The sequence below is a fragment of the Ranitomeya imitator genome, chromosome 4 (genome assembly GCF_032444005.1).
Source record: "Ranitomeya imitator isolate aRanImi1 chromosome 4, aRanImi1.pri, whole genome shotgun sequence".
Lineage (NCBI taxonomy): Eukaryota > Metazoa > Chordata > Amphibia > Anura > Dendrobatidae > Ranitomeya > Ranitomeya imitator.
Window position 1 is genome coordinate 519,543,705 of NC_091285.1, and position 24,296 is coordinate 519,568,000.

The following is a 24,296-nucleotide window of genomic DNA, read 5'->3' on the forward strand; positions in this document are numbered from 1 at the left end:
ATCTATAGATATATCTATATATCTATAGACGGATATCTATGGATATATCTATAGATATAACTATGGATATATCTATCTATAGATATATTTATAGATAGATATATCTATAGATACATAGATATAGCTATTCATATATCTATCTAACTATCCATATAGCTATCTACATCTATCCATAGATATATCTATCCATACATATATCTATAGATAGATATATGAATAGATAGATCTATGTATGTATCTATAGATCTATCTATATGTAGATCTATCTGTCTATCTATCTATCTATCTATCTATCTATCTCATTCCTTCGATCGATCGATCGATCGATCGATCGATCGATAGATAGATAGATAGATAGATAGATAGAAGGAATGAGATAGATAGATAGATAGATATGGGATAGATAGAAGAAATGAGATAGATATATCTATTCATATATCTGTCTATACGTAGATATAGAGAAAAAAAGGGAACAGCACTTAGGAGCACATAGCACTTTGCACTGTAGCACCTTATATTACCGGTTATGATAATGAAACATCACTGTATGATATGTACTTTTTTTTGTCTATTTTTTATTGGCTGTAATTATTGTTGGGAGTACTACAAATATGCACTCATTTGTACCACCCATTGCTTGAGACAGGCTCAGTTTGAGCCGAAACTTCGCCCTGAACAGTGGGTTGATTAAATCCTGCACGTTTAGCACTGCTAATATGGAGTGCTGCCTCTTTTTTGCCATATATCTATAGATATATCTATGGATAGATGTAGATAGATATATGGATAGATACATAAAATAGACAAAAGAAGGCAGCACTCCAAGTCCTTTTCAAGGTAAAAAAAAGTGTGAAGTTTATTCAAACCCACATCTCTGTGCAACGTTTCGGCTCACACAGCCTTTCTCAAGCATAGAATAGATACATAGATATATCTATCCATATATCTATCTACATCTATCCATAGATATACAGTTAGGTCCATATATATTTGGACAGAGACAACATTTTTCTAATTTTGGTTACAGACATTACCACTATGAATTTAAAACAAAACAATTCAGATGCAGTTGAAGTTCAGACTTTCAGCTTTCATTTGAGGGTATCCACATTAAAATTGGATGAAGGGTTTAGGAGTTTCAGCTCCTTAACATGTGCCACTCTGTTTTTAAAGGGATCAAAAGTAATTGGACAATTGACTCCAAGGCTATTTCATGGACAGGTGTGGGCAATACCTTCGTTATGTCATTCTCAATTAAGCAGATAAAAGGCCTGGAGTTGATTTGAGGTGTGGTGCTTGCATTTGGAAGGTTTTGCTGTGAAGTAAACATGCGGTCAAAGGAGCTCTCCATGCAGGTGAAACAAGCCATCCTTAAGCTGCGAAAACAGAAAAAACCCATCCGAGAAATTGCTACAATATTAGGAGTGGCAAAATCTACAGTTTGGTACATCCTGAGAAAGAAAGAAAGCACTGGTGAACTCATCAATGCAAAAAGACCTGGGCCCCCACGGAAGACAAAAGTGGTGGATGATCGCAGAATAATCTCCATGGTGAAGAGAAACCCCTTCACAACAGCCAACCAAGTGAACAACACTCTCCAGGAGGTGGGCGTATCAATATCCAGATCAACCATAAAGAGAAGACTGCATGAAAGTAAATACAGAGGGTTCACTGCACGGTGCAAGCCACTCATAAGCATCAAGAATAAAAAGGCTAGACTGGACTTTGCAAAAAAACATCTAAAAAAGCCAGCACAGTTCTGGAAGAACATTCTTTGGACAAATGAAACAAAGATCAACCTCTACCAGAATGATGGAAAGAGAAAAGTATGGTGAAGTCTTGGTACAGCTCATGATCCAAAGCATACCACATCATCTGTAAAACACGGCGGAGGCAGTGTGATGGCTTGGGCATGTATGGCTGCCAGTGGCACTGGGTCACTAGTGTTTATTGATGATGTGACACAGGACAGAAGCAGCCGAATGAATTCTAAGGTATTCAGAGACATACTGTGTGCTCAGATCCAGCCAAATGCAGCCAAACTGATTGGTCGTCGTTTCATACTACAGATGGACAATGACACAAAACATAAAGCCAAAGCAATCCAGGAGTTTATTAAAGCAAAGAAGTGGAATATTCTTGAATGGCCAAGTCAGTCACCTGATCTCAACCCAATTGAGCATGCATTTCACTTGTTAACGACTAAACTTCAGACAGAAAGGCCCACAAACAAACAGCAACTGAAAACCACTGTAGTGAAGGCCTGGCAGAGCATCAAAAAGGAGGAAACACAGCGTCTGGTGATGTCCATGAGTTCAAGACTTCAGGCAGTCATTGCCAACAAAGGGTTTTCAACCAAGTACTAAAAATGAACATTTTATTTAAAATTATTGAATCTGTCCAATTACTTTTGTTCCCTATAAAAACAGGGTGGCACATGTTAAGGAGCTGAAACTCCTAAACCCTTCATTCAATTTTAATGTGGATACCCTTAAATGAAAGCTGAAATTCTGAACTTCAACTGCATCTGAATTGTTTTGTTTAAAATTCATTGTGGTAATGTCTATTATCAAAATTAGAAAAATGTTGTCTCTGTCCAAATATATATGGACCTAACTGTAGCTATAGATAGATATATGAATAGATATATCTATCTCATTCCTTCTATCTATCTATCCAGGGCCGCCATCAGGGCATTACAGCCGTGACTGGCGTAAGGGGCCCGGTGAGCAGAGGGGGCCCGCATCGGGCCCCCTCTTACCTGCTCACCGGGCCCCTACCGGCAGCCGCAGGCTGAACCGGGCCCTTAGCGGCGGCCGGCGCTGCAGCTGTACGCTATTGACATGCGGGCCCGCGCCCGCACGTCAATAGTTAACAGCCGCCAGCCGCAGCGTGCAGGTCGCCGGCGTCTGACGTCATTGTCAGTCACCGGCGAGTGCACAGTGCAGCTGCGTGGAGAGAGGAGCGCGGCAGGTAAGTAGAACTTTTTTTTTTTTCTATTAAGAGCGGAGAGCGGCGATCGGGGGGGGGGGTTTGGGCAGAAGGCTGGACACAGAGGGGGCAGAAGGCCGCTGGACACAGAGGGGGCAGAAGGCCGCTGGACACAGGGGGGCAGAAGGCAGCTGGACACAGGGGGGCAGAAGGCAGCTGGACACAGAGGGGGCAGAAGGCAGCTGGACACGGGGGCAGAAGGCAGCTGGACACAGGGGGGCAGTAAAGCTGGACACAGGGGGGCAGAAGGCAGCTGGACACAGAGGGGGCAGAAGGCAGCTGGACACAGGGGGGCAGAAGGCAGCTGGACACAGAGGGGGCAGAAGGCAGCTGGACACAGAGGGGGCAGAAGGCAGCTGGACACAGGGGGGCAGAAGGCAGCTGGACACGGGGCAGAAGGCAGCTGGACACAGAGGGAGCAGAAGGCAGCTGGACACAGAGCGGGCAGAAGGCAGCTGGACACAGAGGGGGCAGAAGGCAGCTGGACACAGAGGGGGCAGAAGGCAGCTGGACACAGAGGGGGCAGAAGGCAGCTGGACACAGAGGGGGCAGAAGGCTGCTGGACACGGGGGCAGTAAAGCTGGACACGGGGGGGGGGGGCAGAAGGCCGCTGGACACAGAAGGGCAGTAAAGCTGGACACGGGGGGCAGAAGGCTGGACACGGGGGGCAGAAGGCTGGACACAGGGGGGCAGTAAAGCTGGACACAGGGGGGGCAGAAGGCTGGACACAGAGGGGGCAGTAAAGCTGGACACGGGGCAGTAAAGCTGGACACAGAGGGGGCAGTAAATCTGGACACAGAGGGGGCAGTAAATCTGGACACAGAGGGGGCAGTAAATCTGGACACAGAGGGGGCAGTAAATCTGGACACAGAGGGGGCAGTAAATCTGGACACAGAGGGGGCAGTAAATCTGGAAACGGGGCAGTAAATCTGGACACGGGGCAGTAAATCTGGACACGGGGCAGTAAATCTGGACACAGAGGGGGCAGTAAAGCTGGACACGGGGGGGGCAGAAAGCTGGACACGGGGGGGCAGAAAGCTGGACACGGGGGGGCAGAAAGCTGGACAACGGGGGGGGCAAAAAGCTGGACACGGGGGGGGCAGAAAGCTGGACACGGGGGGGCAGAAAGCTGGACAGGGGGGGCGGGGCAGAAAGCTGGACACGGGGGGGGCAGAAAGCTGGACACATGGGGGGCAGAAAGCTGGACACATGGGGGGCAGAAAGCTGGACACATGGGGGGCAGAAAGCTGGACACGGGGCAGAGTGCTGGACAGAGATGGGGCAGAGTGCTGGACAGAGATGGGGCAGAGTGCTGGACAGAGATGGGGCAGAGTGCTGGACAGAGATGGGGCAGAGTGCTGGACAGAGAGGGGGCAGAGTGCTGGACAGAGATGGGGCAGAGTGCTGGGCAGAGTGCTGGACAGAGATGGGGCAGAGTGCTGGACAGAGATGGGGCAGAGTGCTGGACAGAGATGGGGCAGAGTGCTGGACAGAGATGGGGCAGAGTGCTGGACAGAGATGGGGCAGAGTGCTGGACAGAGATGGGGCAGAGTGCTGGACAGAGATGGGGCAGAGTGCTGGACAGAGATGGTGCAGGATTGGAAACAGATGGGGCAGGATGGAGACAGATGGGGCAGGATGGGGAGATCATATGGGGTAGAATGGATACTCATGAGGGCAGGATGAGAGAACATATGGCTGGAGCCTGAAATGAGACACACGGTGGCCAGGATGGCGAATATTACCATAGGGGCTAATTAAGGGATATTATTATTGCAGTGATGTATTTATTTTATTTTTTGAGTATACTGTTTTAAATGGGGGGGGCGGTCCTGTTACTGTGTAGAGTGATACTATGTTGCCTTCTTCATGTGGTGTAATGTAGAAGTTGGGAAAATTAAGTAATGTGTTCTACAAGCGGAACTCGAGATAACTGTTTTATTTCCTGCAGAGACGAGTCCTGGCTGGATAAAGTGATGGCGGTCTGTGCTGGATGAAAGATGAAGGACTTCACCTAGAGACGTCACTGGTGAGTCAGTGTTACCTATACACTTACACTATACATTGTATACTATATACAGAGGTCCTGTGTACAATGTCACCAGTGATCACTGTATTATCTATACATTATATACAGAGCTCCTGTGTGTAATGTCACCAGTGATCACTGTATTACCTGTACACAGACACTGCTTACTAATTACAGATCTCCTGTGCATAATGGCACTGATGGTGATAGTATTGTGGGTTTTTTTTGTATTACTGATCAGTATTGTAGTATTCAGTCATTGTTGGTAATATGTGGTCTGGTCATGATGTGGAGGTAATATGTGGTCTGGTCATGGTGTAGCGGTATTTGTTCCTTGTATTTTATATTATTCGATCACTGTGGTGGTAATATGTCATCTGGTCATAGTGTTGTGGTATTTGTTCCTTGTATGTAGTATTATAGGTCATTTTAAAAATTGAAAAATAAATAAAAATATACCTAAATTGTATTGCATATTTTAACAAATATTTAGTAGGTTACAGTAGAGTAGGGCCCGGCCAAAAGTGTCTACCTTGTTGTGGTGGCGGCTTAAAAAATCTTTTGGCCAAAACAAAAGCTGCCGGCTATATGTGTGATCTGGTGATGGGAACTGACACTGTCAATGTGTGATAGGTGAGAAGTGGAGATTTTCCAAGAGAGAGTGGTGGGACTGTGGACAGTTTGTGGGGTGGAGCCTGGAGGCGGGGCTGGGGTGGAGCCTGGGCGGAGTTTCAAGGGGGCCCCGAAAATTTTGCCAGTATGGGGCCCCGAAATTTCTAGTGGCAGCCCTGTATCTATCTATCTATCTATCTATCTATCTATCTATCTATCCCATTCCTTCTATCTATCTATCTATCTATCTTTCTATCGATAGAAGGAATGAGATAGATAGATGATAGATAGATAGAAGGAATGAGATAGATAGATACATAGAAGGAATGAGCTAGATAGATAAATATCTATTGATCTATGTATAGATCAATCTATCTATCTGTAGATCTATCTGTCATCTATCTATCTCATTCCTTCTATCTATCTATTTATCTATCCCATTCCTTCCATCTATCTCTCATCTATCTATCTCTCATTCCTTCTATCTATCTATCTATCTATCTATCCACCTGTCTTTCTGTCTATCTGTGTGTAATGGAGTGTGGGTTGGACAAATGTAAAAGAGGAGGTTAGACAAGAAATTACATCAGAAATCTTTTTTTTTTTTGTTCAAGTAATACATCTTTATTTAGCTTTCAAAAATGCATTCCAAAACACATCAAAAATGCGCAAAAAACGCATCAAAAATGCACCTGCGTTTTCTGCCAAGAGATGCAGACTCAGTGCAGAAAAATCCGCAGGCAAACTGCAACGTGTGCACATACCCTTATGGTAAAACACAATGAAAAATAAATAAACTCATACCTTGAGCATTACAATGAACTATAATTAACTCTATATAAAATAATGTTACAGATGTAATTAGTTATTAGAGGTCATATTAAGGTCATAGAACGCTACTTCATCCAGTATTATTACACCTAGTGGTACCTTAATAATATAATTAAATAAAACCAAGCTTGTATAAGATGAGACTCACAGACAAATATGTTCTATCTTTCCTTACAGGTCTAACAATTTCTATCTGGCTATGCTTCTCTTCATGCTTTTTCTGTGCATGCTGCCAACTGTGTTTGCTATCGTAAGGTATAAACCATCCGTTAACTGTGGACCCTTTAGGTACGTCGTCTGCAAAAGTATGTCCACCCATTAAAAATATACTAAGCGCTAAGAAACTTTCTTCTCCCATCCTTGTTACCTGTTGCATATTTGTCATGCTGAATGGTTTCTCATTTAAAGATCATCATTGCACATTTATAGTTTAATGACAGTTTTTAGATTAACATACTGAGCATGCATTTATGCACCCCTATGATAAATGCTAAGAATAATCTGACTGTGCGTCTAAGGCCCTGACGGCTTCAGTCCTGAGACTCATGGTTGGGCCAGGACTCTCAATAATAGAGGAGCACGAATGTGCCTGTTTAACATTCATGTCTAAAACTGGCCCTAGAGATGACTGATATGTTTGATCAATGAACTATAATTTCTATAATTTCTATAGTTCGTGGCACTGTGTTCTTATAGAAATCCATTCATGACCGCTGCACTCGCCTGTTGGGTTTAAATACAAAACGAAGTGACTGTAATTATGTTGGCTAAGACAGAGGGTAGGGTTTGGGACTTTATACTTCATTGGATTTGCCTTGTATTAAAATAACTTCATCCCACATATAGCAGTTTTTTATAATGCTGATAATGTATCACAAAATACATGTGTCACATCTCTACTAGACGTCGCCGTATTCATTCTGCAGGTGGCATTGGTGATAGAAATGAAGTTGGGACCAGAAGCTCTGGACGGCGCAGGCTCTATCCAGCTACTAAGGATAGGGTGGCTGGGACCTGCAGTACTTTCCTGTCTGACAGTATGGGTGTGATCTGTACAGCTGGAGTTATCAGCTACTTGCTTCAGCCAACTGGAAAGAACCACACCCTACTAAAGCTTCCAGCTTACTGCTGGAAGCTGCCAGATAAACAGGTGTCTCTCACAAAATTAGAATATCATCAAAAAGTTAATTCCAGTTCTTCAATACATAAAGTAAAACTCAGATATTGTATAGAGTCATTACAAACAGAGTGATCTATTTCAATTGTTTATTTCTGTTAGTGTTGATGATTATGACTTTATGGTTTGCAGCCAATGAAAACCCAAAAGTCATTATCTCAGTAAATTAGAATACTTTATAACACCAGCTTGAAAAAATTATTTTAAAATCTGAAATGTTGGCCCATTGAAATGTATGTTCAGTAAATGCACTCAATATTTGGTCAGGGCTCCTTTTGCATCAATTGCTGCATCAATGCTGCGTGGCATGGAGGCGATCAGCCTGTGGCGTTGCTGAGGTGTTATGGAAGACCAGGTTGCTTTGATAGCAGCCTTCAGCTCGTCTGCATTGTCTGGTTTGGTGTTTCTCACCTTCCTCTTGACAATACTCCATAGATTCTCTGTGGGGTTAAGGTTAGGTGAGTTTGCTGGCCAATCAAAAACATTTACAGTTATATGAAACAGTTTGGGCACCCCTATTAATCTTAAGCTTAATGTTTTATAAAATTGTTTTTTTTTTTGCAACAGCTATTTCAGTTTCATAGATCTAATAACAGTTGGACACAGTAATGTTTCTGCCTTGAAATGAGGTTTATTGTACTAACAGAAAATGTGCAATCTGCATTCAAACAAATTTGACAGGTGCATAAGTATGGGCACCCTTATCATTTTCTTATTTTAAATACTCCTACCTACTTTTTACTGACTTACTAAAGCACTTTTTTTGGTTTTCTAACCTCATTGAGCTTTGAACTTCACAGCCAGGTGTATGCAATCATGAGAAAAGCTACTTAAAGTGGCCACTTGCAAGTTGTTCTCCTGTTTGAATCTCCTCTGAAGAGTGGCATCATGGGCTCCTCAAAACAACTGTCTAATGATCTGAAAACAAAGATTATTCAACATAGTTGTTCAGGGGAAGGATACAAAAAGCTGTCTCAGAGATTTAACCTGTCAATTTCCACTGTGAGGAACATAGTAAGGAAATGGAAGAACACTGGTACAGTTCTTGTTAAGGCCAGAAGTGGCAGGCCAAGAAAAACATCAGAAAGGCAAAGAAGAAGAATGGTGAGATCAGTCAAGGACAATCCTCAGACCACCTCCAGAGAGCTGCAGCATCAACTTGCTGCAGATGGTGTCACTGTGCATCGGTCAACTATACAATGCACTTTGCACAAGGAGAAGCTGTATGGGAGAGTGATGCGAAAGAAGCCGTTTCTGCAAGCACGCCTCAAACAGAGTCGGCTGAGGTATGCAAAAGCACATTTGGAGAAGCCAATTTCTTTTTGGAAGAAGGTCTTGTGGACTGATGAAACCAAGATTGAGTTGTTTGGTCATACAAAAAGGCGTTATGCATGGCGGCCAAAAAACACAGCATTCCAAGAAAAACACTTGCTACCCACAGTAAAATTTGGTGGAGGTTCCATCATGCTTTGGGGCTGTGTGGCCAATGCCGGCACCGGGAATCTTGTTAAAGTTGAGGGACGTATGGATTCCTCTCAGTATCAACAGATTCTTGATAATAATGTTCATGAATCAGTATCAAAGTTGAAGTTACGCAGGGGATGGATCGTTCAGCAAGACAATGATCCAAAACACTGCTCCAAATCTACTCAGGCATTCATGCAGAGGAATAATTACACTGTTCTGGAATGGCCATCCCAGTCCCCAGACCTGAATATCATTGAACATCTGTGGGATCATTTGAAGAGGGCTGTCCATGCTTGGTGACCATTAAACTTAACTGAACTGGAATTGTTTTGTAAAGAGGAATGGTCAAAACTACCTTCATCCAGGATCCAGGAACTCATTAAAAGCTACAGGAAGCGACTAGAGGCTGTTATTTTTGCAAAAGGAAGATCTACTAAATATTTATGTCACTTTTCTGGTGGGGTGCCCATACTTATGCACCTGTCAAATTTTGTTTGAATGCAGATTGCACATTTTCTGTTAGTACAATAAACCTCATTTCAAGGCAGAAACATTACTGTGTCCAACAGTTATTAGATATATGAAACTGAAATAGCTGTTGCAAAAAAAATTTTTTTTATAAAACATTAAGCTTAAGATTAATTGAGGTGCCCAAACTTTTTCATATAACTTTATACTGTTGTTTTTAAACCAGGTATTGGTACTTTTGGCATTGTGGTCAGGTGCCGAGTCCTGCTGGAGAATGAAATTTCCATCTCCAAAAAACTTGTCAGCAGAGGGAAGCATGAAATGCTCTAACATTTCCTGGTATACAGCTGTGCTGACTTTGGTCTTGATAAAACACAGTGGACCTACACCAGCAGATGACATGGCTCCCCAAACCATCGCTGATTGAGGAAACTTCACACTAGACCTCAAGCAGCTTGGATTGTGGTGTCTCCACTCTTACTCCAGACTCTGGGACCTTGATTTCCAAATGAAATGCAAAATTTACCTTCATCTGAAAACAGCAGCTTGGACCACTGTTCAACAATCTAGTTCTTTTTCTCCTTGGCCCAGGTAAGACTCTTCGAGCGTTGTCTATTGGTTATGAGTGGCTTGACACAAGGAATGCGACACTTGTAGCCCATGTCCTGGATACATCTGTGTGTGGTGGCTCTTGAATCAACGACTCCAGCAGCAGTCCAATCCTTGTGAATCACATCCACCCCTGACGAAGCCACTCTTTGGTGGCGATACGCGTTGGGCTCCAGTGCCCCCGGACTTCTGACCTACACCCCCACTGGTCATGCCTTTTAGGCATACATCTTCCATCTTTGGGGGTAAGCATGCTTTCCAGCCCTATCTAAGGCTCTAGGCAATCTCTATGGCATTGCAAAGCCTCTAAATTTCTATATTTTAGTGTCACATACAGACATGTGAGCAGACTTTTAACCATACTTGCCTTCATTCCATATATTGCATGTGACACCTGATATACTCTGCAGCCGATTATTCATACTTAGCATTTATTCTTATTGTGAGTTCTGGCACAGGATTCTGTATTTCTTTGATGGCTGGGAAGTGTAGTACCTTCTTATCTTCTTCCATGCATGAACCAGCTCTGCTATATGATTGTTGAGGTTATATTGTTTATGCAGTGTAGTGGTGTGTACTTGGGTTCCTCTCCGGCAGTTTGACCCTATTATGGGGATGTACAGTATTTCTGTTTTTAAATGTTTTTAAGTTTTGGGTGTTTTTGGCTTTCAATAATTCAACTTTCCATTAATATGCTTGGATACAGCTCTCTGTGAACAGCCAGCTTCTTTAGTAATACTAAGAGACCTAGCACTCAACTTTAGATAAGATGCAGCAGGAAAAATTTATTGTAGTAAATACAGGAAAACGTTTCGGTCAATTGTGACCTTCATCAATTACAGGAGGTTATTAAATAAAAAGCTGGTAACGGGAATTATAATTGCTGCACGATCATATATCAAAATTAGTTCAGCGTGGTTGTTGTAGGCAAACCTGCTATGAGCAAATAGGAAGATTCCTGGAGCTGCGGTGGATGCCTCGTCAGAGAGCACTGCAGCTCCAGGAATCTTCCTATTTGCTCATAGCAGGTTTGCCTACAACAACCACGCTGAACTAATTTTGATATATGATCGTGCAACGATTATTATTCCCGTTACCGGCTTTAATTTAATAACCTCCTGTAACTGATGAAGGTCACAATTGACCGAAACGTTTTCCTGTGTTTACTACAATAAATTTTTCCTGCTGCATCTTACCTAAAGTTGAGTGCTAGGTCTCTTACTATTAATCTATATGGTTTGGGAACCTGTCCTTAGCACCCCTTCTCTAGTAGTGCTCACGGTTAAATTTTCCAGCTTCTTCAGTAATGACCTTTTGTGGCTTACCCTCCTTGTGGAGTGTGCCTTCTTGACATCTGTCAAGTCAGCAGTCTTCCCCATGATTGTGGAGCCTAATGAAACAGACTAAGGGACATTTTTAAGTGCTTAGGAAGGGTTTGCAGGTGTTTTTTGTTAATTATTCTAATTTACTGAGATAAAGACTTTCGAGTTTTCATTGGCTGTAAGCCACAATCAGCAACATTAGCAGAATTAAACACATGAAATAGATCAATCTGTTTTTAATGACTCTATATAATATATGAGTTTTACTTTTTGTAATGAAAAACTGAAATAAATTAACTTTTTGATGATATTCTAGTTTTGTGAGAAGCACCTGTAGCTTTGTGCTCCTTTGGTTGCGTTATGTGTCTCTGCTCCTGTTCAGTGTATGTGTTCCTTGTTTTGACCTTAGCTTGTTTATTGACGTTTATACTGCCTCACAATTTTGTACCTTGGCTGCCCTCTTGGTTTTGAAGCTGCAACCTCACCATTATTTTGCCCTGGTTCACTCCTCTGGACAACAGCCTTTCTGTGGAAGCAATCAAGTGTACCCTGTTTTAAGACCTGAACCCTGTACAGGGGTTAAAGGGTGAAGGCCAGGGGTTCCTCTAGTATCGGCTAGCGTGTAACAAAAGTGTACTTTGTGTATTTGATGTTTGCAGAGTGCTGTTGCATTTACGTTTAGTCCAACATTGCACTCAAAACCAGATTTCATGTGCATGAAACATATCTATGAAAAATGTAGTTACATTTTTCTTATTATTTTTTACCGTTAGTAAAATTATGTTGTAATAAATCTTTAGGTCTGTAATATATATTTAATGTGTATCATTTTTAAAATTATACGCTTGAGAGTAAAATAATATTTTTTTAAGCAAAAATGCCCCATTGCCTTATATTTTTTGTTATTTTGCATATAAAATGTTCTGCAACAATTATCTCAACAGTGGACAAGAGAAAATTTACGACATCATTTCAGAAACTATTCAAACAGATTTTCCAGCCTGGTTCAACAAGGTCATGAGCTATGTCAGTAGCCCTGTAGTAGTACTTCCAGCTCTGCTTCTCCTCTTGTAAGTAATCTTTGGATCATGGTCCAAATGGTGATGCACATTAATCAATGCAGTCCTTAAACCAATATTGGCCAACTATTTATTTGGTAATAACCAAAGAGACCAAATATCATTGCATGGGTGAGAAAATATCTTTAAGAACTAGTGGTGGATGGATAATGGCTGCATGTACAGCAGTCTTCATTTTCTAACATTTGCTCACCTTTCTTTCTAACACTAAAGGGAATCTGTCAGCTGGGAATCTGTCTTAAGCCGTCTATATGGGCTCACAGGTCATTGAAGATTATTAAAATGATACCTAGAAATCTGTGATCAAAACTCTTATTGTAAAGAAATACACATTTTCTTCACATGTAAATGAAGTGTTACCATCTATGTGCCGGACATAGATTTCCTTGAGAATGAGATGTGTGAGACATATAATGACTGACAGTCAGCTCACCTGATCTACAATCAATTACTCAGGTGTGCAAATAAATAAAGCAAAGTAAGCAGAGCTACCAAGACAGACTGGGGCGATTCCTTCATTTCCACTACTCCAGTTTTCTGTAAAAAAAAATCAAAGACAAAAATGTAAATTATTGCATATGCTATATAGTATAGTTTAGTATAGTACCAATGTGTACCATGACCGATGGGTTTCCCCAGCCCCACCCAGAAATCTGTCGATATGTCAAACCCAAGCACCAGGCAGACAACACACTGATCGGCATTCACGGTCTCGGCGGCAGATGACCCTGTCTGTCCACCTAATTATAGAGTCCCCTACTACCAACATTTGTCTTGCCTTTGCTGCAATCCTATTTCCCTCCTTTCTGCAGTAGTCTTTACCTGGTTGCTTGGAGCAACATCCTGCTGTAGTGATCCCAGTCTTGGGCTTGAATTCCTAATATCAGCTAAACCTGCATATTTACTAGGCTGTGCCAGATCAGAGATGGGCTCTCTGGCACTTTTCCCTCTACCCCTTCTTGTAACATTTATGCTGCTGCGTACTTCTTTGTCCTGATCTTCCTCACCTCCACCCTCCTCCATATCACTGGCCCCACCCAGTGCAAGTTCATTGAGCCCTAAACTCCTCTCCGGGTTTGCAAGCTGCACATTTAGATCCATTACCTGGGCTTCCAAACATATAACTTGTTGACATCGAGTGCAGATATATTAACCGTCAAATGGTTGCTCAAGGCATGCATACATCTCACAAGATACACACCTGGTATCATTGTCCATGGAGCACATGTTAAATGGGGATAAACAATACAGATAAAAGCAGAAAAGACAATGGAAAGCTAGTAAGTTAAACTCCAAACTATGCTCTTGTGTTACACTATGATATTGGGTTTAACTACAGTATGTACTTATCTGCCACCTCTGCTCCACTCTGCAGCCACGCTTAGAGTCCTTGGAATATGTAGTCCTCTAGCCAGCAAGCGCCAAACCAAAATGTTTTTGATTTTTTTTTTATTACATCTTCTTCTATGATCTGTTTTTAAAAAATCTTTTATTATTATTATTTCTATTTATGTTTACAGAGTCCATTGGGGCCAATTTTAGTTTCATTTTCCTCGGCCCTAAAATGAACAATGAATGTAGTAGGTCTTTCCATAAAATTAATATGTTGTCAGGACAGGCACATTTTAAATAAATGCCCTTTTCATAATGACAGACGACCCTGTCCTGAACATTAAGGGTTTATGAATATGATCATTTTTCTAGAACGGGTGCTATCCATGGTTTTCACAGATAGCATAGATATTGTATGAAGCTTTGTATATGTCTGATTTTTTTCCTTGGACCAAGTGTTCCAAGAAAAAAAAAATCATATACATACCAGATTTTGATCTGAGTGTCGGATCAAAATCGGCAATGCAAGTCATTGACTGACAGAATGGAGAAAGGTGGAGAACCATTTTTTGTTTCTGCTTGTTCTACAAAAATTGATGCCACTCTGATCAAAGTCTGATCAGAATAATCTGATCTTTTTTTTTGGATGTGTAGAAAACAGTCCTGTGACCCTATCCTAATGGAGATCCAGAAAATAGCACCACGATTAGCGAATTTTGAAGACCTTGGTTCATAGGACCGTATAAAAATTGTTCAGAATTTCATCCAGAAAAGTGGGATAATTTTTTTTCTCACTTGTCATCCTTGTGCAGCCCGTGTGTAATCAGTTTCTTTACAACAGAAGCTATTAACCCCTTCACCCTGAAGCCTGTTTTCACCTTCCTGACCAGGCCAATTTTTACAATTCTGACCACTGTCACTTTATGAAGTCATAACTCTGGAACACTTCAATGGATCCCACTGATTTTGAGATTGTTTTCTCAGGACATATTGTATTCATGATAGGAAATTTGGCAAAAATTTAGCAATTTTCAAACTTTTAATTTTTATGCTCTTAACCCCTTAATCCCATATGACGTACTATCCCGTCCAGGTGACCTGGGACTTAATTCCCATGGACGGGATAGTACGTCATATGCGATCGGCCGCGCTCACGGGGGGAGCGCGGCCGATCGCGGCCGGGTGTCAGCTGCCTATCGCAGCTGACATCCGGCACTATGTGCCAGGAGCGGTCACGGACCGCTCCCGGCACATTAACCCCCGGCACACCGCGATCAAAGATGATCGCGGTGTGCCGGCGGTGCAGGGAAGCATCGCGCAGGGAGGGGGCTCCCTGCGGGCTTCCCTGAGACGATCGGTACACGGTGATGTGCTCACCGTGTACCGAGCGTCTTCTCCCTGCAGTCCCCGGATCCAAAATGGCCGCCGGGCTGCATCCGGGTCCTGCAGGGAGCACTTCCGGGTCAGGATCAGGCTGCAGCTGCAGCTCTAATCCTGCCCGGCTGTATGTCAGATCACCGATCTGATAGAGTGCTGTGCACACTGTCAGATCGGTGATCTGTGATGTCCCCCCCTGGGACAAAGTGAAAAAGTAAAAAAAAAAATTTCCACACTTGTAAAAAAAAAAATAAAAAAAAAATTCCTAAATAAAGCAGAAAAAAAAAAATATTATTCCCATAAATACATTTCTTTACATAAAAAAAAAACAAAAAAACAATAAAAGTACACATATTTAGTATCGCCGTGTCCGTAACGACCCGACCTATAAAACTGGCCCACTAGTTAACCCCTTCAGTGAACACCGTAAGAAAAAAAAAAAAAAAACGAGCCAAAAAACAACGCTTTATTATCATAACGCTGAACAAAGAGTGGAATAACACGCGATCAAAAAGACGGATATAAATAACCATGGTACCTCTGAAAACGTCATCTTGTCCCGCAAAAAACGAGCCGCCATATAGCATCATAACCAAAAAAATAAAAAAGTTATAGTCCTCTGAATAAAGCGATGCCAAAATAATTATTTTTTCTATAAAATAGCTTTTATCGTATAAAAGCGCCAAAACATAAAAAAAATGATATAAATGAGGTGTCGCTGTAATTGTACTGACCCGAAGAATAAAACTGCTTCATCAATTTTACCAAACGCGGAACGGTATAAACGCCTCCCCCAAAAAGAAATTCATGAATAGCTGGTTTTTGGTCATTCTGCCTCACAAAAAAATCGGAATAAAAAGCGATCAAAAACTGTCACGTGTCCAAAAATGTAACCGATAAAAACGTCAACTCGTCCCGCAAAAAACAAGACCTCACATGACTCTGTGGACCAAAATATGGAAAAATTATAGGTCTCAAAATGTGGAGACGCAAAAACTTTTTTGCTATAAAAAGCGTCTTTTAGTGTGTGACGGCTGCCAATCATAAAAATCCGCTAAAAAACTTGCTATAAAAGTAAATCAAACCCCCCTTCATCACCCCCTTAGTTAGGCTAGGTTCACATTGCGTTAATGGGTTAACGCTAACGGACAGCGTTGCACGGCGAAAATGTCACAATTAACGCCGTGCAACGGGTCCGTTAGCACAACCATTGACAGCAATGTGATTTTCAGGTGTAGCGCATCGCTAGAGCGTGCCATTTTCGGCTCGCGCTAGCAAGGTGCCATTCTTTTGTGGCGCGCCTCAGACGCTGCTTGCAGCGTCCGCGGCGCGCCCGAGGTCCGATCCCCGATCTTCCAGAGCGGGGACGTTAACGCGACCACTAAACACGACACCTAAAAAGACATTGTGTTAGCGCAATCCGCTAGTGCTAAACGGATTTCCCTAACGCAATGTGAACCTAGCCTTAGGGAAAAATAATAAAATTAAAAAAAATGTATTTATTTCCATTTTCCGGTTAGGGTTAGGGTTAGGGCTAGGGTTGGGGCTAGGGTTAGGGTTTGGATTACATTTACGGTTGGGATTAGGGTTGGGATTAGAATTAGGGGTGTGTCTGGGTTAGGTGTGTGGTTAGGGTTACAGTTGGGATTAGGGTTAGTGGTGCGTTTGGATTAGGGTTTCATTTATAATTGGGGGGTTTCCACTGTTTAGACACATCAGGGGCTCTCCAAACGCGACATGGCGTCCGATCTCAATTCCAGCCAATTCTGCATTGAAAAAGTAAAACAGTGCTCCTTCACTTCCGAGCTCTCCCGTGCGCCCAAACAGGGGTTTACCCCAACATATGGGGTATCAGCGTACTCGAGACAAATTGGACAACAACTTTTTGGGTCCAAGTTCTCTTGTTATCCTTGGGAAAATAAAAATTTGGGGGGCTAAAAATCATTTTTGTGGGAAAAAAAAGGATTTTTATTTTCACGGCTCTGCGTTGTAAACTGTAGTGAAACACTTGGGGGTTCAAAGTTTTCACAACACATCTAGATAAGTTCCATGGGAGGTCTAGTTTCCAATATGGGGTCACTTGTGGGTGGTTTCTACTGTTTGGGTACATCAGGGGCTCTGCAAATGCAACGTGACGCCTGCAGACCAATCCATCTAAGTCTGCATTCCAAATGGCGCTCCTTCCCTTCCGAGCTCTGCCATGAGCCCAAACAGTGGTTCCCCCCCACATATGGGGTATCAGCGTACTCAGGACAAATTGAACAACAACTTTTGGGGTCCAATTTATTCTGTTACCCTTGTAAAAATACAAAGCTGGGGGCTAAAAAATCATTTTTGTGAAAAAAAAAAAGAATTTTTATTTTCACGGGTCTGCGTTATAAACTGTAGTGAAACACTTAGGGGTTCAAAGTTCTCACAACACATCTAGATAAGTTCCATGGGAGGTCTAGTTTCTAATATGGGGTCACTTGTGGGGGGTTTGTACTGTTTGGGTACATCAGGGGCTCTGCAAATGCAACGTGACTCCTGCAGACCAATCCATCTAAGTCTGCATTCCAAATGGCGCTCCTTCCCTTCCGAGCTCTGCCATGCGCCCAAACAGTGGTTCCCCCCCACATATGGGGTATCAGCGTACTCAGGACAAATTGGACAACAACTTTTGGGGTCCAATTTATTATGTTACCCTTGTGAAAATACAAAACTGGGGGCTAAAAAATTTTTGCGAAAAAAAAAATAAATTTATTTTAACGGCTCTGCGTTATAAACTGTAGTGAAACACTTGGGGGTTCAAAGCTCTCAAAACACATCTAGATAAGTTCCTTAGAGGGTCTAGTTTCCAAAATGGTGTCACTTGTGGGGGTTTTTAATGTTTAGGCACATCAGGGGCTCTCCAAACCAACATGGCGTCCCATCTTAATTCCAGTCAATTTTGCATTGAAAAGTCAAATGGCGCTCCTTCCCTTCCGAGCTCTGCTATGCACCCAAAAAGTGGTTTACCCCCACATATGGGGTATCGTCGCACTCAGGACAAATTGCACAACAACTTTTGTGGTCTAATTTCTTCTCTTACCCTTGGGAAAATAAAAAATTGGGGGCGAAAAGATCATTTTTGTGAAAAAATAAGATTTTTTATTTTTACGGCTCTGCATTATAAACTTCTGTGAAGCACTTGTTGGGTCAAAGTGCTCACCACACATCTAGATAAGTTCCTTAAGGGGTCTACTTTTCAAAATGGTGTCACTTGTGAGGGGTTCCAATGTTTAGGCACATCAGGGGCTCTCCAAACGCAACATGGCGTCCCATCTCAATTCCAGTCAATTTTGCATTGAAAAGTCAAATGGCGCTCCTTTCCTTCCGAGCTCTGCCATGCGCCCAAACAGTGGTTTACCCCCACATATGGGGTATCGTCGCACTCAGGACAAATTGCACAACAACTTTTGTGGTCTAATTTCTTCTCTTACCCTTGGGAAAATAAAAAAATTGGTGGCGAAAAGATTATTTTTGTGAAAAAATATGATTTTTTATTTTTACGGCTCTGCATTATAAACTTCTGTGAAGCACTTGTTGGGTCAAAGTGCTCACCACACCTCTAGATAAGTTCCTTAAGGGGTCTACTTTCCAAAATGGTGTCACTTGTGGGGATTTCAATGTTTAGGCACATCAGGGGCTCTCCAAACGCAACATGGCATCCCATCTCAATTCCAGTCAATTTTGCATTGAAAAGTAAAATGGCGCTCCTTCCCTTCCGAGCTCTGCCATACGCCCAAACAATGGTTTACACCCATATACGGGGTATCAGCGTACTCAGGACAAATTGGCCAACAATTTTTGAGGTTCAATTTCTTCTCTTACTCTTGGGAAAATAAAAAATTGGGGGCGAAAAGATCATTTTTGTGAAAAAATATGATTTTTTATTTTTACGGCTCTGCATTATAAACTTCTGTGAAGCAATTGGTGGGTCAAAGTGGTCACCACACATCTAGATAAGTTCCTTAGGGTGTCTACTTTCCAAAATGGTGTCACTTGTGGGGGGTTTCAATGTTTAGGCACATCAGTGGCTCTCCAAACGCAACATGGTGTCCCATCTCAATTCCTGTCAATTTTGCATTTAAAAGTCAAATGGCGCTCCTTCCCTTCCGAGCTCTGCCATGCGCCCAAACAGTGGTTTACCCCCACATATGGGGTATCAGCGTACTCAGTACAGATTGTACAACAATGTTTGGCATCCATTTTATCCTGTTACCCTTGGTAAAATAAAACAAATTGGAGCTGAAATAAATTTTGTGTGAAAAAAAGTTAAATATTCATTTTTATTTAAACATTCCAAAAATTCCTGTGAAACCCCTGAAGGGTTAATAAACTTCTTGAATGTGGTTTTGAGCACCTTGAGGGGTGCAGTTTTTAGAATGGTGTCACACTTGGGTATTTTCTATCATATAGACCCCTCAAAATGACATCAAATGAGATGTGGTCCCTAAAAAAAAATGGTGTTGTAAAAATGAGAAATTGCTGGTCAACTTTGAACCCTTATAACTCCCTAACAAAAAAAAATTTTGGTTCCAAAATTGTGCTGATGTAAAGGAGACATGTGGGAAATGTTACTTATTAAGTATTTTGCGTGACATATCTCTGTGATTTAAGGGCATAAAAATTTAAAGTTGGAAAATTGCGAAATTTTCAAAATTTTCGCCAAATTTCCGTTTTTTTCACAAATAAACGCAAGTTATATCGAATAAATGTTACTACTAAAATGAAGTACAATATGTCACGAGAAAACAGTGTCAGAATCGCCAAGATCCGTTGAAGCGTTCCAGAGTTATAACCTCATAAAGGGACAGTGGTCAGAATTGTAAAAATTGGCCCGGTCATTAACGTGCAAACCACCCTCGGGGCTTAAGGGGTTAAGGGCAGAGACACACTGCCATATTTCTCGTGCGAGAATCGCATCGTAAAACTTGTGCTGGCTGTGGGCTCCCCTGACCTGAGCTTGGCGGCTGTATAGTAATCCATCGTGCTGTCATGCTCAGGTCAGGAGAAGTGCTGGCCAGTCCGTGCAGTGCAATGCAATTATCACACAAGAAATACGGCAGTGTGTCTCTGCCCTAAATCAGAGAGTCATATCGCACAAAATAGATAATAAATAACATTTCACACATGTCTACTTAACCTCAGCACAATTTTTGAAGCATAATGTTTTTTTGTTAGGAAGTTGTAAGGGTTAAAAGTTGACCAGTGATTTCTCCTTTTTACAACAAAATTTGCAAAACCATTTGTTTTAGGGACCACCTCATATTTGAATTGACTTTGAGGGCCTTATATTATTATTATTATTATTATTTATTTATATAGCAGCATTGATTCCATGGTGCTGTACATGAGAAATGGCAGAAAATACTCAAAAGTGACACTATTCTAAAAACTGCACCCCTCAAGGTACTCAAAACCACATTCATTAAGTTTATTAACCCTTTAGGTGCTTCACAGGAAGTTTTGGAATGTGGAAGGAAAAAATAAACATTTACTTTTTTTCACAAAAAATATCTTTTAAACTTATTTTTTTTTTACTTTTGCAAGGGTGACAGGAGAAAATAGATAACATAATTTGTTGAGCAATTTCTCCTGAGCATGCTGATACCCCATATGTGGGGGAAATCTACTGTTTGGACACATGGCAGGACTCAGAAGGGAAGGAGCGCCATTTCACTTTTTGAATGTAATATTTGCTGGCATAATTAGTGGACACCATGTCATGTCTGGAGAGCCCCTGATGTGCCTTAGCAGTGGAAACCCCCCAAAATGACTCATTTTGGAAACTAAACCCCTTAGGGAACTTACTTAGATGTGTATTCAGCACCTTGACCCCACAGGTGCGGCACAGAAGTTTATAATGTTAACCCGTGAAAATTTAAAAAAAAAATCACATTTTTCCCAGATAACTTTTTTAGCTCTAAATTTTGCATTTTCATAAGGGTAACAGGAGAAATTGTTCCATTCAATTTGTTGTGCAATTTCTCTTGAGTGCGCAGATACCAAATATTTGGAGGAAAACAACTGTTTGGGCACAAGGCAGGGCTTGGAAGGAGAGGAGTGCCATTTGACTTTTTGAATGTAAAATTTGCTGGAATAATTAGCGGATGCCATGTCGTGTTTGGAAACCCCAACAAGTGACACCATTTTGGAAACTAGACCCCTTACGGAACTTATCTAGATATGTGTTGAGCACCTTGATCTCCCAGGTGCTTCACAGAAGTTTATAACGTTAAGCCGTGAAAATAAAAAAAAAATCACATTTTTCCTGAAAAAAATCTTTTTTAGCTCCAAATGTTGTATGTTCACAAGGGTAACAGGAGAAAATGGACCACAAAATTTGATGTGTAATTTTTCCTGAGTTCACCGATAGCCCATATGTCGTCGAAAATTACTTTTGAGTAGTTTACAGTGCAGATTTTGATGCAATTGTTTGAGGGCACCATGTTATATTGGCAGAGCCCCTGAGGTGCCAACACAGCAGAACTTCCCATAAGTGACCCTATTTTACAAACTAAACCCCTCTATGAATTCATCTAGGGGTGCAGTGATTATATTGACACCACAGGTGCATCACTGACTTTTATACCATTGAGCAGTGAAGATAAAATTTACATTTTTTACCACCAAGATTGTGTGTTAGCCCCATGTTTTACACTTTCATACTGGCAAATGGGTAAAAATGGCACCAAAATTTGTCCCACATTTTCTACTGAACATGGCAATACCCCGTATGTGGCTGTACAGTACTATTAAGGCCGGCGTCACACTTGCGAGTTTTACGGATGTAAGAGCGCAGAAACTATGTCCGTAAAACTCGCAAAAAATACGGCACAATTATTCTCTATGCCCCTGCTCCTATCTGCCGTATTTTACTGATCAGTATTATACGGCTTTCTACGGCCGTAGAAAATCGCAGCATGCTGCGTTTGTCACCGTATTGCGCAAATAAAACGCCAATGAAAGTCTATGGAAGCCCCAAAAATACGGATCACACACGGACCAGCAGTGTGACTTGCGAGAAATACGCAGCGCTGTTACAGAGAAAAGCCGGTAATTCAGTGCGGTGTACAGTAAAATCACACTGACAGCTTACAGTAGAATAGGTAGAATAAATATGTACACATAGAATAGGTATAAATATATATATGTCAGTAGACACATATATATATATACAGTGGGGCAAAAAAGTATTTAGTCAGTCAGCAATAGTGCAAGTTCCACCACTTAAAAAGATGAGAGGCGTCTGTAATTTACATCAGAGGTAGACCTCAACTATGGGAGACAAACTGAGAAAAAAAAATCCAGAAAATCACTTTGTCTGTTTTTTTATCATTTTTTTGCATATTATGGTGGAAAATAAGTATTTGGTCAGAAACAAACAATCAAGATTTCTGGCTTTCACAGACCTGTATCTTCTTCTTTAAGAGTCTCCTCTTTCCTCCACTCATTACCTGTAGTAATGGCACCTGTTTAAACTTGTTATCAGTATAAAAAGACACCTGTGCACACCCTCAAACAGTCTGACTCCAAACTCCACTATGGTGAAGACCAAAGAGCTGTCAAAGGACACTAGAAACAAAATTGTAGCCCTGCACCAGGCTGGGAAGACTGAATCTGCAATAGCCAACCAGCTTGGAGTGAAGAAATCAACAGTGGGAGCAATAATTAGAAAATGGAAGACATACAAGACCACTGATAATCTCCCTCGATCTGGGGCTCCACGCAAAATCCCACCCCGTGGGGTCAGAATGATCACAAGAACGGTGAGCAAAAATCCCAGAACCACGCGGGGGGACCTAGTGAATGAACTGCAGAGAGCTGGGACCAATGAACCAAGGCCTACCATAAGTAACACACTATGCCACCATGGACTCAGATCCTGCAGTGCCAGACGTGTCCCACTGCTTAAGCCAGTACATGTCCGGGCCCGTCTGAAGTTTGCTAGAGAGCATTTGGATGATCCAGAGGAGTTTTGGGAGAATGTCCTATGGTCTGATGAAACCAAACTGGAACTGTTTGGTAGAAATACAACTTATCGTGTTTGGAGGAAAAAGAATACTGAATTGCATCCATCAAACACCATACCTACTGTAAAGCATGGTGGTGGAAACATCATGCTTTAGGGCTGTTTCTCTGCAAAGGAGCCAGGACGACTGATCCGGGTACATGAAAGAATGAATGGGGCCATGTATCGTGAGATTTTGAGTGCAAACCTCCTTCCATCAGCAAGGGCATTGAAGATGAAACGTGGCTGGTTCTTTCAACATGACAATGATCTAAAGCACACCGCCAGGGCAACGAAGGAGTGGCTTCGTAAGAAGCATTTCAAGGTCCTGGAGTGGCCTAGCCAGTCTCCAGATCTCAACCCTATAGAAAACCTTTGGAGGGAGTTGAAAGTCCGTGTTGCCAAGCGACAAGCCAAAAACATCACTGCTCTAGAGGAGATCTGCATGGAGGAATGGGCCAACATACCAACAACAGTGTGTGGCAACCTTGTGAAGACTTACAGAAAACGTTTGACCTCTGTCATTGCCAACAAAGGATATATTACAAAGTATTGAGATGAAATTTTGTTTCTGACCAAATACTTATTTTCCACCATAATATGCAAATAAAATGTTAAAAAAACAGACAATGTGATTTTCTGGATTTTTTTTTCTCAGTTTGTCTCCCATAGTTGAGGTCTACCTATGATGTAAATTACAGACGCCTCTCATCTTTTTAAGTGGTGGAACTTGCACTATTGCTCACTGACTAAATACTTTTTTGCCCCACTGTATATATATATATATATTATTCCTTCATACAGCGCGAGATAGCAAAAAGCCGGTAATTCAATTACCGGCTTTTGCTTTCTCCTTCCTAAAACCCGACATGATATGAGACATGGTTTACATACAGTAAACCATCTCATATCACCATTTTTTTTTTGCATAATCCACACTACTAATGTTAGTAGTGTGTATCTGCAA

General features: G+C 41.8%; 1 protein-coding gene across 1 annotated transcript in view; it reads left to right on the forward strand.

The window, feature by feature from the left end:
• TMC3 (transmembrane channel like 3) overlaps positions 1 to 24,296 on the forward strand; it is a 131,904-nt gene that overhangs the window by 72,829 nt on the left and 34,779 nt on the right. The window contains exons 17-18 of the mRNA XM_069762130.1: positions 6,641 to 6,751; positions 12,451 to 12,576. Coding sequence (XP_069618231.1) covers positions 6,641 to 6,751; positions 12,451 to 12,576 — 237 coding nt within the window. The remainder of the gene's footprint in view (positions 1 to 6,640; positions 6,752 to 12,450; positions 12,577 to 24,296) is intronic.